This window comes from Zonotrichia albicollis, chromosome 14 (genome assembly GCF_047830755.1).
Source record: "Zonotrichia albicollis isolate bZonAlb1 chromosome 14, bZonAlb1.hap1, whole genome shotgun sequence".
In the NCBI taxonomy this organism is placed as follows: Eukaryota; Metazoa; Chordata; class Aves; order Passeriformes; family Passerellidae; genus Zonotrichia; species Zonotrichia albicollis.
In genome coordinates this window covers 3924685-3944931 of record NC_133832.1, presented here as the reverse complement: position 1 = coordinate 3944931, position 20247 = coordinate 3924685, and the positions used below count along the sequence as shown (strand labels likewise).

General features: G+C 43.6%; 1 protein-coding gene across 1 annotated transcript in view; it reads right to left on the bottom strand.

The window, feature by feature from the left end:
* ATP7A (ATPase copper transporting alpha) overlaps nucleotides 1-20247 on the bottom strand; it is a 30948-nt gene that overhangs the window by 10419 nt on the left and 282 nt on the right. The window contains exons 2-15 of the mRNA XM_074551862.1: nucleotides 14274-14441; nucleotides 11340-11829; nucleotides 9467-10198; nucleotides 8632-8838; nucleotides 7556-7719; nucleotides 6767-6928; nucleotides 6058-6134; nucleotides 5658-5883; nucleotides 4458-4691; nucleotides 3713-3804; nucleotides 3092-3219; nucleotides 2718-2872; nucleotides 2290-2424; nucleotides 389-583 (exon numbers count right to left, since the gene is read on the bottom strand). Of these exons, the coding sequence (XP_074407963.1) occupies nucleotides 389-583; nucleotides 2290-2424; nucleotides 2718-2872; nucleotides 3092-3219; nucleotides 3713-3804; nucleotides 4458-4691; nucleotides 5658-5883; nucleotides 6058-6134; nucleotides 6767-6928; nucleotides 7556-7719; nucleotides 8632-8838; nucleotides 9467-10198; nucleotides 11340-11829; nucleotides 14274-14381 (3105 nt within the window). The 5' untranslated portion in view covers nucleotides 14382-14441. The remainder of the gene's footprint in view (nucleotides 1-388; nucleotides 584-2289; nucleotides 2425-2717; nucleotides 2873-3091; nucleotides 3220-3712; nucleotides 3805-4457; nucleotides 4692-5657; nucleotides 5884-6057; nucleotides 6135-6766; nucleotides 6929-7555; nucleotides 7720-8631; nucleotides 8839-9466; nucleotides 10199-11339; nucleotides 11830-14273; nucleotides 14442-20247) is intronic.

The following is a 20247-nucleotide window of genomic DNA, read 5'->3' as shown; positions in this document are numbered from 1 at the left end:
AAAATGTAAACATTGATTATCTGCTGCTGTGGGATGCAACAGATGCATCTGTGATTGGTCTCATGTAGTTATTTTTAATTAATGGCCAATCACAGTCCAGCTGTATCGGACTCTCTGGTCAGACACAGGATTTTGTTATCATTCCATTCCTTCCTTGCAAGCCTTCTGATGAAATCCTTTTCTTCTATTCTTTTAGTATAGTTTTAATATAATACCTATATAATAAAATAATCAATCAGCCTTCTGAAACATGGAGTCAGACCCTCATCTCTTCCCTCATCCTGGGACCCCTGTGAACACCACTACAATTTACTGCAATACAACACTGGACAATCCATCATCATCTCCTCCACAGAGCTGGCAGAACCCCCAGGCTGGCAGCACCCACCTTGTGTGCCATCTCCAGGGGCTCCCCTCCCTTGATGAGGATGCCGTTCTGGGCGCCCACGCCCGTGCCCACCATGACGGCAGTGGGGGTGGCCAGGCCCAGCGAGCAGGGACAGGCGATGCACAGCACCGTGATGGAGGCCTGGAAGGCGAAGCGGATGATCACCTCTGCTGCTGAAATGCTCTTGTTGTAGCCCTGGGCACAGAGGGGAGACGGTCAGGGAAGAAATCAAACAACAGGAACAACACATTTGGCTATGCATTGGCTTGGGTCAGGGAAGAAATCAAACAACAGGAACAACACATTTAGCTGTGCATTGGCTTGGGTCAGGGAAGAAATGAAACAAGAACAACTCATTTGGCTACGCATTGGCTTGGAAGCTGGAAACTCATGTATCCGCTGAGTGTTAACCCTCAGCAAAGTATGCAAAACCTAAGGTGAATGATTAAATTAATGATTAATTAACCAACTTGTGTTCTGTACTACGTCACCATGGTATTTTATGAAAAATCCCTTTGCCTTAGGATTTTTCTCCTGAGAAGCCTCAGAAAAGAAATGTAAACAATAATTTTCTGATTGCTTGGAATGTGCTTTGGAGGTTGCTCACCAACAGGTGCATCTTTGATTGGTTCCATGTGAATTGTTTTAACTTAATGACCAATCCCAGTCCAGCTGTGTTGGACTCTCTGGTCAGTCACAGGTTTTTATTATTCATTCCTTTCTAGCCTTCTGATGTCTCCTCTCTCTTTCTTTAGTATAGTTTTAATATATAACTTTCTTTTAATATAATATAATATATATAATATCAAAAAATAATAAATCAGCCTTCTGAGAACTTGGAGTCAAATTCTCATCTCTCACCTCGTCCTGAGGACCCTCACAACACTGCAACATGCTGCATCTACCCACTGAGAGCTGCATCCACCCACTGAGGGAGCTGGGGGTGCTCAGCCTGCAGAAAAGGAGACTCAGGGGTGCCCCCATCGCTCTGCACAGCTCCTGAAAGGTGCCTGTGCTCAGCTGGGGCTGGGCTCTGTCTGCAGGAACTGACACAGCCAGAGCACACAGCCCCGAGCTGTGCCAAGGAAATACAGGCTGGATAACAGGAAAAGGTTTTTTACAGAAAGGTGATAAAGTTGTGAAATGGCTGCCCAGGGAGGTGGTGCAGTCCCCATCCCTGGGTGTGTTTAACAAAGCCTGGATGTGGCACTGGGTGCCAGGGTTTAGCTGAGGTGTTGGGGCTGGGTTGGACTCAATGATCTTTAAAGTCTCTTCCAACCCCATGATTCTGTGAATTCTCCTCAACTGTTTTATTTGTAGAACATTTCCCTAAACAAGACACCACATGCTACAACTCTTTCATGATGCACTGTAATAAAAGGTACTGTATCAAAGATATATATACACTGGTGCAAAACAAGCAGATATGAAGATGGCTTTCCTGGAAACAGAGGAATTCTAATCAGAAATAGTTTTGAAACAAGAAATCCTGTGACCTGAGCAATGCTTAAGTCCAAGTTGGGATCCTGACCCTCCTCTGGAATTTGTAACCAAGATGAATTTACACAGAGCTACATTTATAATTGGAGTTTGTGACAGGAGGCACTTTTTCCCACAGAGGAGGGATGGATGGTGGGAAATTTTTGATGTTTAAAATTTCTTCTAATTAACTTTTGTTAAAACTCTAACTTACAAGAGTTGATTAATTATTGTGGATTCTCTTCAAGTATAACTGCAGGAATGATACAATATTAAGAAAAAAGTAAAAAATGTAATAACAAGAGGAGTAATAGTCAGCAACTTCCTGCAAGGGTAATCCAGAAAGGGAACCACTGCAGTCTAATAGAATTGTAAAGCTGTTTATTGAATATTTCAGAAGGTGTTTAAAGAAATTTACTTACCAGAAAGTACTTTTCCACTATTTCAAAATCCACAAATCCAATTATAATCCAGGCAACAAGGGTAACCACAGAGACAGCCACAATAAAAGGAACGAAGTAGCCACTAAGTTTGTCTGCAAATTGCTGGATGGGAGCCTGGCAAGGAGAAACATCACTCAGCACCATCATGTTTGTGTCTGAAGGCACAGAACAATCACAGCTGCTGCTGGCAGCACACTTGGCTTGCCACACTTGGTAATTACAGATTTACTTAATAAGAGGATGAGACTTGGCTCAGCAGACAGGATCAGAGTCCTTACTCAGCAAGAAACTTCATTATGCAGCTTCAACTCAAATCCAAGCAGCCTCAGCCAGCCCTGCAGAGATTTGGTGTGCTGGTGCCTGCATGAGACAGCAAACCTCAAGTGTTCAGGTGGGTGATACTCTACCTTAGAGGTCTGGGCCTCCTCCACCAGCTTAACAATCTGGGACAGGGTGGTGTCAGCTCCCACGTGGGTGGCAGAGATGAGCAGGGATCCATTCTGATTGATGGAGCCTGCAATAACTGTGCTGCCAGGCTTCTTGGTCACAGGCATGGCCTCACCTGAGCAAAGGGAAATTCTGATCACAAATTCTAATCAAAAAGTGAATAAAAGGAGTAAATTCTAGCAACAGGAAGAGCAAACAAAGAGCAGCAGACACAGCACGGCTGAAAAAGGCACCTTGGGACAGCTGCCAAATCCAAACACATCACCTTCAACCTTCCCTCTGGAGATTTGTTTAAAGGAAAGGAGTTTAACCCTTGGAAAAAGCAAATGCTGACCTGTGATGAGAGACTCATCCACCATGGAGTGTCCTTCAATGACACGGCCATCCACTGGGAATTTGCCTCCTGGGACCACCTTGACAATGTCCCCTCGCTGAACCAGCTCCACATCCACCTGCTCCTCACTGCAATGGTGCAAAGGTTTCAGAAGGGACAAGAACTGGAGTGACCAAGCAAAGGAGTGGCACTACACACACAGCACAACCCCACTGGCTGCCATCAGTGCACACAAAAATGATCACAACAAAGTCACAGTGCTCTTTGAAATGGCCTATTTTATCGTAATTTTATTTACTTTCTAGTTAAGAAAATCTACTTTATCTATTTATCTATTTAAGAAAATCCACTTTATCTATTTTTCTGTCTTACCATAGAAAAAAATAGCAATAAAGCAAAGCAGAGCAGTGTTAATTCTGCATTTTAATATTTTTATCTGCCAACAAATCTGAAGTTATTTGCTTCATAGTTCTTATAGAATAGTAAATTTTTTCTGTGAATTAAGCATAATATGAGTTATTTGCTTCATAGTTCTATAGAAAAGTCAAAGTTGTCTGTGAATTAAGCATATTAACAACAAAAAAAGGAACAACAGAAAAAGCAAATGATAAAGCAAGATACCTTAAAAGAACGTTATCAGGGCCCAAGGTAACAATAGTAGCTTCAGTAGCTTGTAATGAAATTAGTCTTGCCAGTGCTTCTGAGGTTTTACCCTGGAATAATAATTTTCACATTTTTCTGACTATGCTATTGAAAAAAAAAAAGCTGGGTAAATGACAACTGTGCATGTTGCAATTTACCCTTTTAACAAAACATTTTCTGCAAACAGTCTGATGTTAAATCATACTTTTATTAGTTGAGTTATTCAAGATGATTTTACGACACAGAAGGTTAAAAGAACCCAGCAAAGCTTTTGCATGGGATGTTTTCTGTGGTGGTGTCTGCAGGGGTCCCAGGATGTGGGAAGAGATGAAAATCCTGACTATGTTTCAGAAGGCTGATTAATTATTTTACGATATATATTATATTAGAAGAAAATTATATATTACAACTACACTAAAAGAATAGAAGAAAGTATTTCATCAGAAGGCTAGCAAGGAAAAAAGAGGAATGATAACAAAAGCTCGTGACTCTCAGAGAGTCTGAGCCAGCTGACTGTGATTGGCCATTAATTACAAATATCCAACCACATGAGACCAATCACGATGCACCTGTTGCATTCCACAGCAGCAGATAATCATTATCTACATTTTGTTCCTGAGGCCTCTCAGCATCTCAGAAGAAAAAAATCCTCAGAAAAGGCTTTTTCAGAAAATCTCATGGCTGCAGCTTCCCCAGGGTTCTAAGGTGGTTCCTGCTTGCTCACCTTGGCCACGTGCTCCAGCCAGCGGCCCAGCGAGATGAACACGAACAGCATCGGGGGCGTGTCAAAGAAGGTCACAGGGTTCACTTTGGCCCTCTCAGCCATGGCCACCAGGAGGATGATGAAGGAGTAGAGGAAGGCAATGGATGTTGCCAGCACCACGAGCACGTCCATGTTGGCTGTGCTGTGCCTCAGTGCTCGGGAGGCCTGGATGTAGAAGTGCCACCCCCCGAATACCTGCAAGGGCATTTCACACATCTCCAGCACACAGCAGCAGCTTTTCCAGCTTATTTGTGCTATTTTCCCCTTTCCCTGAACAAAATCCCAGCTCTAGTCAGGGCTGTGGTCTTCCCACAGCACTCTCAGGTATTCCCAGTGTCCTCCCAGTGGGATTCAGGAGCTGCCTCAGGTGCACAGCTGCTGGAGTTCTGCATGCTGAGAATTTTAAACTCTCTATGCTGAAGGGCACAGACCCACAAGAAAATCCTATATTTGACCTGAGGCCATGGAGAAAGCTTCCAAAATTGATTGGCAGCACTGGGATTATAGGTGTGTAGTTAGATTAGAAGTGTGTAATATCACAGGGTGGAAAACTCAAGAGTTTAAGGTTTTAGAATATAGCAATATATATGGGGCAAGATGGAGGTTTTAGGGCAGTGGCTGGTTGTTCTCCTTCACTGTCCTCTCCATGGGTTTGGGTGGTATTTTGTAACTGGACAGAAAAGTCCACATTGTAGACTTCAGGTGATTAGTTATTGAGTCAAAAGTGAAAATAATTTAGGTGTCACTTCTTAGTTGGACAGTTAAGACTTAAAAGACCTTGTAGAGAAAGCTTGCTAGCCATTTTTGTGCCTTGTTAGTGAAGAACTGCAGAACTCACTGCTGTGAGACTGTAACACAGGTAAGAAATAATCAACACCTGAGTCTGAACACAAAATACCATCTCCAGTGCCTTCAACCCCAACCTTGACACAGGTAGAAAAACAAGCCAGGAACCAGCACAGAACAGCTCCCCACAGCCTGCCCTGCCCCTGGAGTCCCCAGCACTCCAGCATTATTTTGGCAACAGCAGAACCATGTAAGAACCTCAAAAGCATTTTGCATCAGCACAATTGCATGCACTTTTCAAACTTAATTTCTTCATCACTCTCCAATTTGAGCATACACACCCAATAAAGCACGAGCTGGCATGACCCCACTCACCTGTACAGGGACACAGAGTAAAAATGACAGGAAATTCATGACAGACAATCCTGGCAGGAGCTGGTACTCCAGGACCATGGAGGAGTGGAGGGCCTCCATCTCCTCAGCGCTCATGTTGTGGTGTGCGTGAGCGTGCGAGAGCTGGCTGTCCATCACCATCATGTAAATCATCAGCCCCATCACAGGGATGCAGAACACCAGGCTCACCACAAAAGACCTTTTCCACCTCAGATTTAAAAGAAAAAAAAAAAGGAAAAAACCACTTGTATTGCAGTCAAGTGCTGGATATTTTAAGTGGTAAGTCTGCACAGTCACAGAAAAAAAAACCCTAAATTGATGGTTGAGTAACAAAGAAGAATCAAAATGTTTATGGAATCTTGATATGTTCAGGAATACTTACTGCCTGATTTCCTGTTTGTGATCCAGATGACTGGCAGATCTATCCTTTTTGACTAAGGAAGTAGTAAAACCTAAATCCTAAGGGAAAAAAAGCACAATAATAAAAAAGGAGAACAGTCAGTTCTAAAATGCACATTGTGCTCAGTTATTGCCAAATTACAGATGGTGCCAGTCTTACCTCTGATTAACTTTATTAACATTTCTGGTATAAAATGTTATTATTGTTTAGTTCCTGTTGTCTGTTACTATTGTTTATTTACTTTTCAAGGAGAGAAAAGCAACCTGATGTAGAAATTAACCTTTCTGGAAGAAAATACTATTCTAAAATGTGGCTTTCCAAAATGGTTGCTCCTAAAGCACAGAAACTGAGAAACTGAAGCAGAAGGCTGAGAAACTTATTTCACCTCTCACCTGCAACTGTATTTTATTTTTAAATAAATGTTCTTGATTTTTCTACAACCCTATAGCTGCTATCTCCAGGTCTACCATGACCTGGCTTTCACAGTATTTATTTTTAAAAATTAGGCAAAGTTGTCACAGAGCATTTTTAAGGGAGAACAAACAAAGTGCAGGTTTCTGCAGCTAACAGAAGAAGGAAGGACAGAGATCCATTTTTTTGCTTCAACAGCCTTTCCTTCTATTTCTGGGGTGTGTAACTCCTCCAAGGACACTGGATATTTCAGGAGACTTGGTGCCTACATGAAACTCACCTTTATCACTTGTATGACATCTCGAGGACCAATGGCCTCAGGGTCATACTTGATGTGGGCTTTGTTGGTGGCCAGAGCCACGGAGCAGTACAGGACACCATTGGTCTTCATGAGGGTGGATTCTATCTTGTGCACACAGGAGGCACAGGTCATCCCTCTCACCTGGAAAATAAAGGTTCCTCCTGTTGGCAAAGCACAGGTTACCTGGCAAATGCACCTCAGCAAGTAGGAAAAGTCACTGTGACCATGCTGCATTATTTATTGCTTTGATCTGGGGTGTGAGCAGTGTAGAATCAAAAAATAATTTAGGCTGGAAGGGACCTTAAAGAGCATCCAGTTCCAACTCCTGCCATGGGCAGGGATGCCTCCCACAAGATCATGTTGCTCAGGGCCCCCTCCAACCCTTCCAGAGGAAGCACAGCACAGGGACAAGGTAATTAAACCCTGCTAAAGCTCTGTTGAATGTTCAGTCTCAGAGCTGGGGGACACTGAGCTACACTCAGCCTCAAAAAGCAAAACAATAAAAAAGGAGTAAATTTTAGCAACAGGAAGAGCAAACAGAAAAAGACAGGAATATTTCTCTGCATTTTCAGTGTAGTAGTTTAAGCCAGCACAGTTTGCAGGACAGATAAAACCTGTGATACACACCTGATGTTCCATTATATTAAATTTTTTATAAATTAACCTCTATTCCACTATTAAACTCTAGGCAGTGGGCACTAACACAAGCACATCCAACAGATAAAAGCAGTACAAGCTGGAGGTGTTTGGGTTCATTGCTCAGCTTACAACAAGCTCCAGAACTCCATCTCCTTCCCCACAGCTCTCCATGACGGCGGCTCCGAAGCCCAGCTCCCGGATGAGCTCTGCAATGGCTGCAGGGTGAATCACTGCAGGGTTGTACCTCACCTCTGCCTTCCCTGCCATCAGGGCCACAAGGATCGAGTGGATTCCTAGGAAACAAAGTGTGTGAGTGGCAAACATCCTGCACTTATTGTAATGTGAGGGCACGACAGTTTATTGAAATTGGGAAAGCTTCCTTGTATATAAAGAGAAACATCCTTGTGTTTGGAAGCTGCACCAACACCTCAGTGCAGGTGTGACAGACAAAGCATCACTCCACATGAGCAGCATGCCTTTAACAGTCTCATTACAAACATTCTGTCCATGCCACATGAAAAAATATCTATTTTTCCTTAAAAGAAGCTCTTCTAAACCACAGTGCTGCATATTTCTCTGATCTGCATTTACCATTTCTGGCAGCCTTTTTTAAGGAGAACCTGCATGAGAAAGGGCAGATCTAACAGTGCAATCCTACTGGGCACTGAGAGGATTTAGATCCATCCATTTCCTAGGATGAAAAGAATTAAAATCCAGGCCGACTTGAAACCTGTCCATCTTCATTATGATAATTAAACAGAGTCTGCATTAATGACTCTGTTACATCACAGTCACGCAGCCGTTTGTTCCTGCAAATATAATCACAGACAGCAGTGCCCTGACTTGCAGAGCTAAAATTAACCTGTGTCCCTTTAATCCACTCCCACTGTCCCTTCAGCTCACATCTGCCTCTGCCTTTCAGCTGCACACCTGGGAACCTCCCTCCAGCAGGAAAGAGCTGTTTTACCTTCCAAAGGATCCCTTACTTGATCCTAATATTCTCTGGAGCTGCTGCTTCTGCAACAGCAGAGTCTGGGCAGCACATCCATAAAGCAGCAAGGATGTCCCTGCTCCCACCCTGTGGGCCAGAGGTGAGGAGGAACATCTGTCCTGACAAGCCACCCCTTAGAAACACTGCAAAAGCCAGAAGGATTCTCCAAACAAATGCTTGGAAATGTAACAGACCCCACTGACAGACAGCTCACCATCCTCCCTTCTCAGATTCCTCTCGATGTTGGCCACGCACGAGGCACACGTCATTCCTGTCACCTGCACGTAGCACTTGGAGATGGTCTTGCTCTCCTGCCTGCCAGGGTGGGCTGGGGGCACTTTGGAGGGTGCCTCAGGCTTGTGAGAGTCCAGCTGTGCTTCAGGGCAGGGCTGAGCTTTGGCCACAGAGAGCTCTGCCTTGGCTGCAAAGGAGACAGCAAAAGAAAACAAGACAAAGGTGGAACACTGATTAACTCACTGGTTTGTTACTACTTTGCCTTTTGCCTTTCCTCATTGACTTTGTTCTGTTGTACACCTTTTGTCCTCTCCTGTAGCTGGAAGCAAAACCTCAGCATTGCAACCTTAGTTTCACACAGCTTCACTGACTTTACCTGGAGCACAAAGCTGATTTTGTAAGCAAGTGCATGTTTCATAAGCAAACTCAATATTTTTAACTTCAAGAGGGGCCCTGGAATTACAGGCTCCTTACAGCAAGGAACTGTAAGGATGTTGCAGTTTAGGGGCTGCTGTTTGTGCAAGAACAGGGTGAAAAGGATTAAATGTGAGCACCCAACCACTTCTGCAGCTATTGACATAAAACAGCTTTTATCTGACATATTTATATTGCCAGACACCTCAATCATTTGAATAAATCTGAGGTATTAAAGGATGTGCACATTATCTTTAACGATCTCATCTGCAGTGAAGATACAACATTTCTCTTGGCAAGCATAAAGTGTATGTCAGCTGCTAGACTTCATCTGGAGTGGTACCAAATCCTAAACATAACTGCACAATCCTTGTAAATGTAAAAGTTTCACATGTCATTACCTGGAAAAGATGCATCAAATCCCATATCTTCTATTGAGGACCTCAAGTCTTCTGGGCTTGTTTGCAGTGGGTCATATTCTATAGTCCCAGTTCCATTTGGGAGAGAGACATGAACAGATTTCACACCTGCCTTCTGGGACAGCACTCCCTCGATGGACTGCACACAGGAGCCACAAGTCATGCCCTCAATATTGATCACAACAACTTGAGTGAGGGGCTGGCTGGGATCCTTGGCAGCAGGGTGAGATTTCACTGGAGATGCCAGCGTGGGGAAAAGTGCCAGGTTCTCCTGCTCCTCAGGAAGGCTGACTCTGAACCTCTCAGGAGACACATTCTCCACAGCTTTCCTCAGCTTCTCTATGCTGATCAAGCTTGGGTTGTAGTTTATAGCAGCAGATTTGTTCTCTAAAGAAACCACGACGCTCGTCACGGCGGGCAGAGCTGACACAGCGCTCTGGATGTTGAGGACACAGGAGCTGCAGTGCATCCCCTCCACTCTGAACACAACTGTCTTGCTGCCAGTCCCACTGGAGTTTTCTCTCTGTGGTGCCTCAGAGCTCCTGGGCTGAGCATTCCTCAGCCTCTCCAGGTCAATCCCACTGAGCTTCAGGGGTCTAGGCTGCTTTTTGAAGGCTGCTGTGAAACCTGCTGCTTCAATTTGCTGTTTTATTTCTTCTGCTGTGATTAGAGGAGGCTGGTAGACAACAACAGCTTCCTTATTGTCCAGGGACACTGGAAATTAATCAATAAAATAAGTGTGTGTCACTGCCCTAAGCATAACAACCACATCACAGGATCTTGTCAAAGCTTTCCAGCAACACTAAATGGTCACAAATGTAACTGCAACAGAAAGGAGATTTCATTGATTTCATTGGTCAAACAACTTAGCTCTTTAACCAGTTTTTGTCTAGTACTACAACAATTTTCAATTCCTTCTCAAATTTTTTCTCTTTCCCCAGGATTTTCACAAATGGCACCACTATTTCTTACTGAATTTATCCTTGTTGTAGGGTTTATGGCAATACACTTATCCCAAAGCTAACTATATTAGTAAGCTGGTCTTGCCTTTTAGATTTTGAATTGGACACAAAATATGAACTATTATTAATTAAAATTTTAAAAAGGCATCTGTTATTAGAGATTTCTCTAACTGGTAATAAAATTATGGAACACAACTACTCCAGGCTGCCTACCAAATGCAAAACAACAACTGAATACCATCACCCAGGTAACAGGCAGATCCTTCCCCTAATGTGGGCTCCTTTCTTCAGTTCTAGTCCACATTAAAAACATAATTAAATACCCAGTCCCATCAAGAGTCACTGTCACACTCAGCTATCTCATCAAAAACCTGCAATGCCATCAGAGGGCAAACAGCACGGCCAACCTCAATTTACATGAAACTCACCAAGGTTATGTCACAGACATGTTTTATGAAAAACCCTTTCTTTAGGATTTTTTCTCTTGAGAAGCCAAGAGGCTTCAAAAACAATATGTAAACAGTGGTTATCTGCTGTTGTGGAATGTAATGGGTAGATCTGTGATTATCTCATAGAGTGGTTTTTAATTAATAGCTAATCACAGACAGCTGGCTCAGACTCTGTCCAAGACACAAGCTTTTGTTATTCAGTTTTTCTATTCTATTCTTAGCTAGCCTTCTGATGAAATCTTTTCTTCTATGATTTTAGTACAGTTTTAATATAATATATATCATAAAATAATAAATCAGCTTTCTGAAACATGGAGTCAGATCCTCGTTTCTTCCCTCATCCTTGGACCCCTGTAAACACGGTCACAAGGTTGCACCTCTAATCTGTTGAATTCCTTGCAGCTTGCCAGCTTCAATTTCCATAAAAACACACAAAGGTTTTACCTCTGATCCTCTGAACTCCCTGCAGTTTGCCAAGCTTCCCCTCGATGGTGCTGCTGCAGGAGTGACAGGTCATGCCATCGACCCTCAGGCGCAGCACAGCGCTGCTGGCCTGGCACCAGCTGGAATCCTCCCACGCTCCAGGCGTCACCTCTGGCACAGAGATGCTCAAATCTGCTCCTGGGACCAACTGGGTGATGTGCCTGCCATTGGTGATGGAAGGGATGAAAGCCACCACGGCAGTTCTTTGATCAGAGGACAGTTTGACATCCAGGATGCCTTTGTGGCTCAGCAGCGTGGCACAGATCTGCCTGGGTGTCAGGGCTGACTGGGCAGGCAGGCTGAGGAAAATTGTGTCAGGCAGAACAGGTTGTGGGCTTGAATCAGCCAGGGTTGCATCAAACCCCATGTCACAGATGGCTTCCTGCAGAGTCCCCGGGGTTTGCAGCTTGGAGTTGTAGATGATGACAGCGTTCTTGTCCTCCAGAGACACCTGGAGGGGATAAACAAAGTGAGGAAACTGCACCAGAGCTGGGAGAGACTGCCCCACACTGCAAACTGCTCTGGCTTGCCAAGATTAGCAACACTCCTGCAGAACAGCTTTCACCACTCACTCAGAGAGCAAAGGCACTCTTTGTGGGAGTGACTGCTGCTCTCCTGTGCACCCACAGGGCTGCAGAGAGCACATCCCAGCCCCAGAGTCTGCCTGGCCACCTCTACTGCAACACCCAGACAGCACCAACCACCTCAGCAAACTGCCAGAGCCAAATTCACTTCAATTAGGATGATTAACCCAATTGAACCCCTGGAGCAAAGCAGCCCACAGAAGAAATTGGAATCGGTTAGCAGTAATTCTAATGCAGTTAGGAGTAACTGCCCCAGGCTACAAGGATGGCAGAAAACACTCTTTGAAAAAACCCACAGCTCTAAGCAGCAGTGAAAGGAGCCCAGCATTTCCAGGCAATGGAGGAACAGGCTGGTGACTTGCTGTGACCAAAAACCTGCATTAGACTTCACCAGAACTCACTTTAGACACCTGATATGTGACAAACATTAAAGATGTTTTTCCTCTCTCTGTACATTTTGGTGATGCAGAGACATCCTCATTGGTGAGAACCTTTCCCATCTGATGGTACACATAGCCTCGACTGAATTTGCTCCCAGCAGATGATGTATCAAACACAATAACTGCAGTTTCCAAAAGGAAAAAGCAATGCTTGCCAGAGGCCCACATCACCAATTCAATTCTACCTTTCCTCTGGGCAAAGGTACAACCTAAAGACCAGAGCCATGATTAAATTATATCAGTTAAATCATTTTAAGAAGCATCTTTCCTCATTTCTGTCCCAATTATGAGCCTTAGCAGAATTAGCAACATGGACATTTAAGGGTTTCATTGCAGAATAACCTAAAAGGAGCTGTCTGTATTAGTCATCTAACATTCATGCTCCTTGCTGATCTAATTCATAATCACTACACAAATCCCTGTTTTATTATTCCCAGAGAATTTTCTGAATCAACTGATCTGCCTAGACTGAAGCTCTGATGCTGTAAAAAGGATCATTATTAAATAGGACCTCAAAGTTTCTTAAGAATCCTGCTCTACTCAGACTAAGGTTTGGCAGTGTATCTTTTGAAACAGCATTCAGCTTTGGGATAAGGTATTTCCCTAAAAACCTAAACACAAAAGCTTTAATACAGTCCTTTTAAAAACCTACTTCATTCCTTTTGTAAGGACACTGGGGCTGCATATACACTTCATACACTTTGTATAAATCTCCCTATCCTATCCAAAATCACCTGTGTATTCTCAGAAACCACAAGGCTGACAAAATGACATCTTTTGCTAGAATGAGGAGAAAGAGAGGATTCTGAAATCAGATTTTTAGGGGCATTATTTTCCAGGCTGCTTTTAGCCTTTATCTGGGCTCATGCTTGCAGACACCCAGTGATTTATCAGGCCATGCACAGGGGCTGTTCAGAGCTGTCACAGCACAAGCTCACATTAAAGCTCCTCTACAGCTGAAGGGAGATGAAAAATGATCTGTCTTGTAAATTTTGCTGCTTTTCACCAAAATTTCTGTGCACAAACACCTATTTCAGGGCACAGGGAACTGCTCTGAGCTGGGCAGGACCTGCTCTGCAGGGGCAGTGCACTGCAATGGGTCCTGCAAAACCAGCTCCAGACAATGATCACACACACCCCAAATTAAAACTGTACCCAGTTCTGGGAAGTGCTCACCCAAGACAGCCCCATAAAACAGATGTTAACTGCTGATAAAACCAGGAAGATATTATTTTCTTTGGAGCAAAGTCAACAAGCACAGAATGTAGGAGGATGCTTTCAGAACACAGACACTAAATAAATAAACTTCTCAATTTTCTGTGGTTAGAACTGTTCTTTCTACCACAGGCTGGGTTACAAAATTCATAGAAGTCTGCCAGCTTTTCAATTACTACTTTTCAATTACTACTTTTCAATTACTACTTTTCAATTACTACTACTGTAAAATTATATATTCTGCAAGGATGATCAGTTCACCCTGGAATATCTTACAGTCCAATATTTAGCCCATGCCAGAATAAAGCAACATTGTTAGTCTATCTCCTCTGAGCTAAGGAAAAAGTTACAACTAAGTCAGGCAAAGAAAGCCTGAATTAGGACAAACCCTGTTGCCTTTTTTTTCCCCCATTACTTCACAATATTGAGTTAATTGTAAAGCAGATAATCAATTAAGAGCAATAATAACTTAACTCCCTGTGCAGTGAAGCCAGCACCTGCTTTTCTCCTATTTACCTGAAATACACCAATGCACCTCCACCATCAGCCTGCCCAGAAATGTAGAGAATAAACTCTCCCTATTATTTTCCTCTCTCAGAGCACAATTTCTGATGGTTTCTCACCCAAACCTTTGCCAGAAGCAGTGTTAGCCTTACTTTGATGTTGTGGATGCCATTCATCTTCCCAAGGTGCTGCTCAATGCTCTGGACACAGGAGCTGCAGGTCATCCCCTCCACGCTGATGGCCACACACTTTGCCTCCATGGTGAATTCTACTCAGCTCTGCTCATTGCTGGTGGCTAAAACCCATCAGGACATCAGTTCCTAAAGAGTTCCAGAGATTGAAATAAAACAGATGGAGTGGAAGGAGTTCCCATGGCAGGGTTGGAGTGAGAGGAGTTTCTAATCCAAACCACTCTGGGATTCTAGGGGTTAACAGAGGAACTCCTTCACCACATGTGACTCTGGTAGATGTCCAAACCTGAGCAGGTATCAACAGAATGGAAAACTCCAAGTATTCATTCGCATGAACTCTCAAAACAGGAAAGAGTTCAGACATCTATTATTAATTTTGGGATACACAGGAGATCATTTAATTACACGCAGCAAGCTGTGGTTCACTGGTGTGAGATATTCAATGATAGGGGAAAGCAGAGAGAGAGAGGGACAGCAGCTCTTGGAATCCTGAAACAAGAGGATGCCACATCAGGTAACTCTGATTTTCCACATCTCTCTCTCATCCACTGCCCTCTGCTTGCAAAAACAAGTGATGCTGAAGTTAGCCCAGGCAGCAAACCAAGCTTTTTGCCACACCTCATTCAGAAAGGTCTCATTTCTACCCCTCTGAAGACTTTAATTACTATTTTTGCTCATAAAAACAAGCCAAGGAAAAAGAAATTTTTGAACCTAAATGAAATTTATAGAAATAACAGCTAATGGAAAGGACTTCTTTTGCCCAATGCACAAACTGTTAAGTGACTGAGGGGGAAAAAGGGGACAAGAAGAAAACCTCCAGATTATTTTGTTAATATGCTGAAAAAAGTAATGCAAGGTTTTATTGCCAGAGAGGTCAGTGACCAGGGAAATGATCACAGTTAATGTTTGGCAGCAATGGAAGCAGCAGTAAAATCTGATGAGTAACTGAGGAGCTGAAGTGAAGCACAAGCTTAACTTGTTTTCTTACCCTGAGGACTTATCTTGGAAAACTCAATTACATTGATGTTTAGTAAAATCAATTTTTCCTGCTCCATGGTGACATTTCCAGGCTGTTCTCTGTTACAGAAGGCCTGGAGGGCTCTGCTTTCACTTTGAGACGTGCCACAAACCATGTAAGAACACAAGGAAGTTTCATCATTGAAACCAGTTTACCTCCCTGATGCACAGAATGAAATGTTGAACTTAATTAACAAGCACTGACAGTAAAAAACTGGGAATACTGAGATTAAATACGTCTCATCCCTGCTAAGAACAGAAATTATTACAGATCTCAACTCTCCCCTGCTCTTACAAGAGCTGAGTTGTTGGAAACTCTCAATATTTGTGTGTGAATTGCCACACATGACAGAAATGCAGAACTGTCACAAGAATTATCAACCAACATGAAAGTGTATTTTAAACGAATTTCATACAGCAGGTCCGTTCTCAGGCTGATGTGCAGACTCAGAGGTACAAAATACTGAAAAACCACTGAGTTACCTAAGGGAACTCTTGCTGTCCTGCCATGCCATGGCAATGTGATGCTCTGTGCCCAAGGAATGCCCAGTGCACACCCCCAAACAAGGACAGCTCTGTAACCCACAGGCAGGGACACACCAACATTCCCACCAGCCTGAAACACAAACCATGGCACAAAGAGCATTTGAAATGTGCAGGGAGCTTTGAGAGCACAACCAGGCATGTGGGACTAAATAAAACCAGCCTAGACAGAACAATCTGCCCTCCAGTAAGGTTTGGAGATTAAATTAAAAATTTCATTGAATTTAAAAGCATTTCAGGTACATGACCAAGTTGAACTGCACTTGGAAAACAAAAATAAAGAAAGGGCACACTTTGGCTGTGAGCTGATGTCTGCAATAATCAAAGGCTGGAAGATGCTGCCTTGGAGGAGAGCTGGGGTACAGCTGTGACAGAGCAAACCTGCTGAGCCCCTGCTGCCCTCCTGGGCTCGGGTTTAAGGGACTCAAGCTGCAAGTACAATAATATCCATTTTTACAAACCCAGGATACAATGTTAAAGGTTCTCTGTTAAACAAACATCAATCACACTCACAGTACACTGAATAAACACTGATTACAGTAACCAGCAGCACTGCCACCAAACACCCACCAACCATTCAAACCCCAACTGCTTAAATATGTAAAAATAACATTAAACTTCTTTTCACATCTATTACAGCTTGTATGGACAAAGTGTTTCCTCCATTTTCTCAGTCTGTTTCCTTGCCCTTCTGGTGTTTATGAATAAACAGAGCAGAGAAAATCCTTTCCTGGAAGAGGCTAAAATTAAAACAAAAACCATACAGGCATAAGAAAAAAAACCCTAAAATTTATTTTTCCTTTTTTACCCCTCAAGGCCCTGAAGTATTAAGACTGAAACCAGAACTTCCCTCACTAGAATTTATCTGTTGGACCAAACTGACTCTTCATTTTCTTCTCTGACCTTCCATTAAGGATGAGCCAGATCTCCCTGACATGAGCATCACCCACAGCTCCCTGCTGGTGGGGAACACAACCAGTGTGGATTTTTATTTGCTTTGAGCAGGTTGTTAACAGTTTTTACATTAATTTCAAACAACCAATGTGGATTTTTATTTGCCTTGTTGCAGGTTGCTAACAGTTTCTATACTAATTTTAAAAACAGGCTGTTCTCTAAAAGATGAGGCATGTCCAAATCTATTGGTCTCTCCAATCAGTCACATTATTATTTACACTGAATTGTTAAGGAGCTGTTGCTCAAACTCTATTTCCTGTGCAGCCTTGCTGAAATTTCCAAAAGCCAAACTGTCTGGATTTCCAGTGCTCCTGAAGCTTCAAAGAGATCTTGTTCTCAGAATGAAATGCAGGGTTATGCACAGTGACTCTAAATAGACAAATCCTTTTTTCCTCCTCTTGCAAAATTCCCAGGAGAACCAGTTAAAGCTAAATTCCATCTCAGGCTGTGCTCTACCTTGTCATATTCATTTCATTTCTGGTGTTCTGCCTCCCTCACAAGTGCTTCAAGGTTCAAAGAATTTGGCTGAAACTTGAATGAAATATTTGTTATATTTCCTCCTGAAGTCCATGACTAAGCAGAACTGAAAATACCTGTTACACCAATGAATTAGGACTGGATGCACCCTAAAGGTAGACAAATATTAACAATTTAATCCCAGTTCTCCTCATTGGGTTAACATTTTCCCAAGTCAAAATATCTGCAGCAATTCATATATTCCACATCCAACTTGTGCAAGTTAGCATGGACATATCCTTTTAATTATAATTTATTTTCTTATAGAAAAAGACTTGAAGCTGAGGTGCTGAAAAGACCTGAGATGCTAAGTTGTGGATTACACAGGTTTTAGAGAAAAAAAATAATGCTTTTATTCTTAACCAATTGCTCCACCTATAAAATACCTTTACTATCAATTAGTAAAGAATTTCAGGATTTGACAACACAAAGAAATGGCAGTTTCCTTCACAAGTTAACAGTATTTAGTTCCATTTTCTTGAAGGAAGTCAGCTAATGCTTCTATGAAGTAAATGAAGCAACAGAAAGAGGTGATTTCTACTTCCAACAGAAATTTCTCCCTATGGAAAGGAAAATTCAACAGTGATGATTGAATAGTGATGAGACACTCATTCATCTCTAAATAGTTTTTTGATGTGACATCAGTCACTGTAAGTAAAACACCTGAAGAAATAAGGCTTGATGAGGTTAAAGTTAAGTAATTCATAAACCCACACTACCAAAAAAAATGAAAAAAAAAATGAACAATGCAAAGAGGAAGTTACAAGACCAGTAAAAACTCAAGAATCCCATTTAACCCCAAAAAGGCACTTTGGTGCTTGTAATATCTGAGCACACCCAGAGCAGCAGAGCTGAGTGCCAGTTTTGTGATTAGCAGGGGTGCAGCCAGGGCAGACAGTGGTTCTGGTTCCCTGCACAGCTCCAGTTCTCACCAGTTTATAATCACCCTGAATTTACAGCTGCTGAAGTCAAAAGAGGTCACAGCCTGGCAAATACCACACAATCACCAGCAACAGAATTTCACAGGTTTAATTACAGCCTTTGGATTTTATTAAATTTCTAAATGGCCAAGTGCTACTTAGCTTCTCTATTTATGGCAGCAGAAAGCTAAATTACCTTTTACATTAAATGGAATAAAAGGTGCCTGTCCCTAAGGAAAAGAGCAAAGGGCAGGAGAGGGAAAAAGCTGCATCATCTCACCCTGGGGCTTGAAAGGTGCTACAGGAGATGGGTCCAAGAGGGAAGAAGGAGATTTTATAGGGTTCATGGGCAAACAGAGGCACTGGAAAGGTGACTGGGTAGGAGATAGGGATGACAGGCCCATGGGTAGGTGAGGCTTAATCACTGACAGAGAAACTGTGCATCTGCAATAAACGGCACAGCTACGTGACACTGGAAATAGGCTGTAATTCACATTGCTCAAGACTTGAACAAGCCTTGCTTGGTCAGCGGAGCATGGAAATTGCTCTCAGGGAATTCATTTCTATACCAACCACATGGGGAAAAAAAAAAGCACACATTGCAAACATTCTGCTTCATTTCTAATGAGTTTTATAGTACTTGAGACAAATTCTTAGCAAATCCTTTAACTCGTTCTTGGCTTTCCTCCTGAACTCAGGTTTCTGGAGAACATGAATGTTTCCTTGGAAGAACCAAAGGAAATATTATGAGTAGAATATAATTTACAACCCCTTGTTATGTAAGCATAGCAAGGTCAACAGGGGCTCCTCAGTCTCGAGCTCAGTCTCAAAGTACTCAGCAGAACAAGGTGGAATGCATTACACAGTAAAAATGAGGAGATTAAGACAGCAAACTACATAGAATGTTAGCTTTTGCTTCCCTGCTTTGCCACCAGGGAAAGAAAAAAAGCTTCAGGTCTTTTCTCTACTTAGAAAATACATAATTATTATTAAATTCTAGTCAAACTGTGTTTGTGCTCACATGGGGCACTGTCATACACACAAAGTCCCACACCACTAAATCTTTGCCTATTTACATCCACACAATTCAACAAGTGTTTAAGTACAGAAACTCAACCTTTGCTGACTGTGCAAAAGATTTTAACTCTACACTACTTACATACAACTTTCAGAACATGAACAAAGGGTACAAACAGTTAAGGTGTGTTGGTCTTGCTCATTTTTGTGAGATTTCACCCCAAAGCAGCATCAACAACTACTTGCCCTTTTCTAGAATAGCCACACTATGCTTTTAATCAGAAAAAGGTGCTCGTGCACAGAGCACTGCCATCATAAGGTGACATAAGGTGACACGACAATAAACTACCAAGGAGTTTCAGAGGGCCAAGCTGAGCGGCCCAGAATTGGAACAGCCACTCGGTGGCTCAAGCGCTCCGAGACTTTCTCCGGCCAGTGACAGGAGCACAGGAGGGATTTTCCAAGGGAGCTCAGACCTCCTGCGGGCCAGGGCCCGAACCGCGGCTGCTCCCGGCCGAGCACAGCCCGCGGGTCCCGCTGCATCCCGGGAGCCGAGCCGGGTCCGGCCCCGATGCTCCCCGGGGCTGGGCTGAGCGGGAGCCGCCGTGCCGGGCCCGGGGCTGCCGGGACACGGAGATGCCGCCGAGCGCTCTGAGGTGAAGCCCCGGGGAACCCTCACACACCGGACAGTCCCTCCGAGGGGCTGGGCACAGCCTGGCCGAGCCGGGCGGGTTTTGGGGCCCGGACCCTCCCGTCCCGTCCAGGGCACGCAGCCCGGCACCCCCTCCCCGCCGGGGACACGGTGACAACGGCCCGGGGACAGCCCCGGAGCACGGGGGAAAGCGGGAACCTCCGCACGCACCTGAGGCGGCGGGAGCGCCCCCGGTCCGCGCCACTGAGGGAAGCGGGAACCCCCCGAGGGTCCGCACTGCCGGGGACAGCCCCGAGGCGGCTCCGCGCTGCCGCAG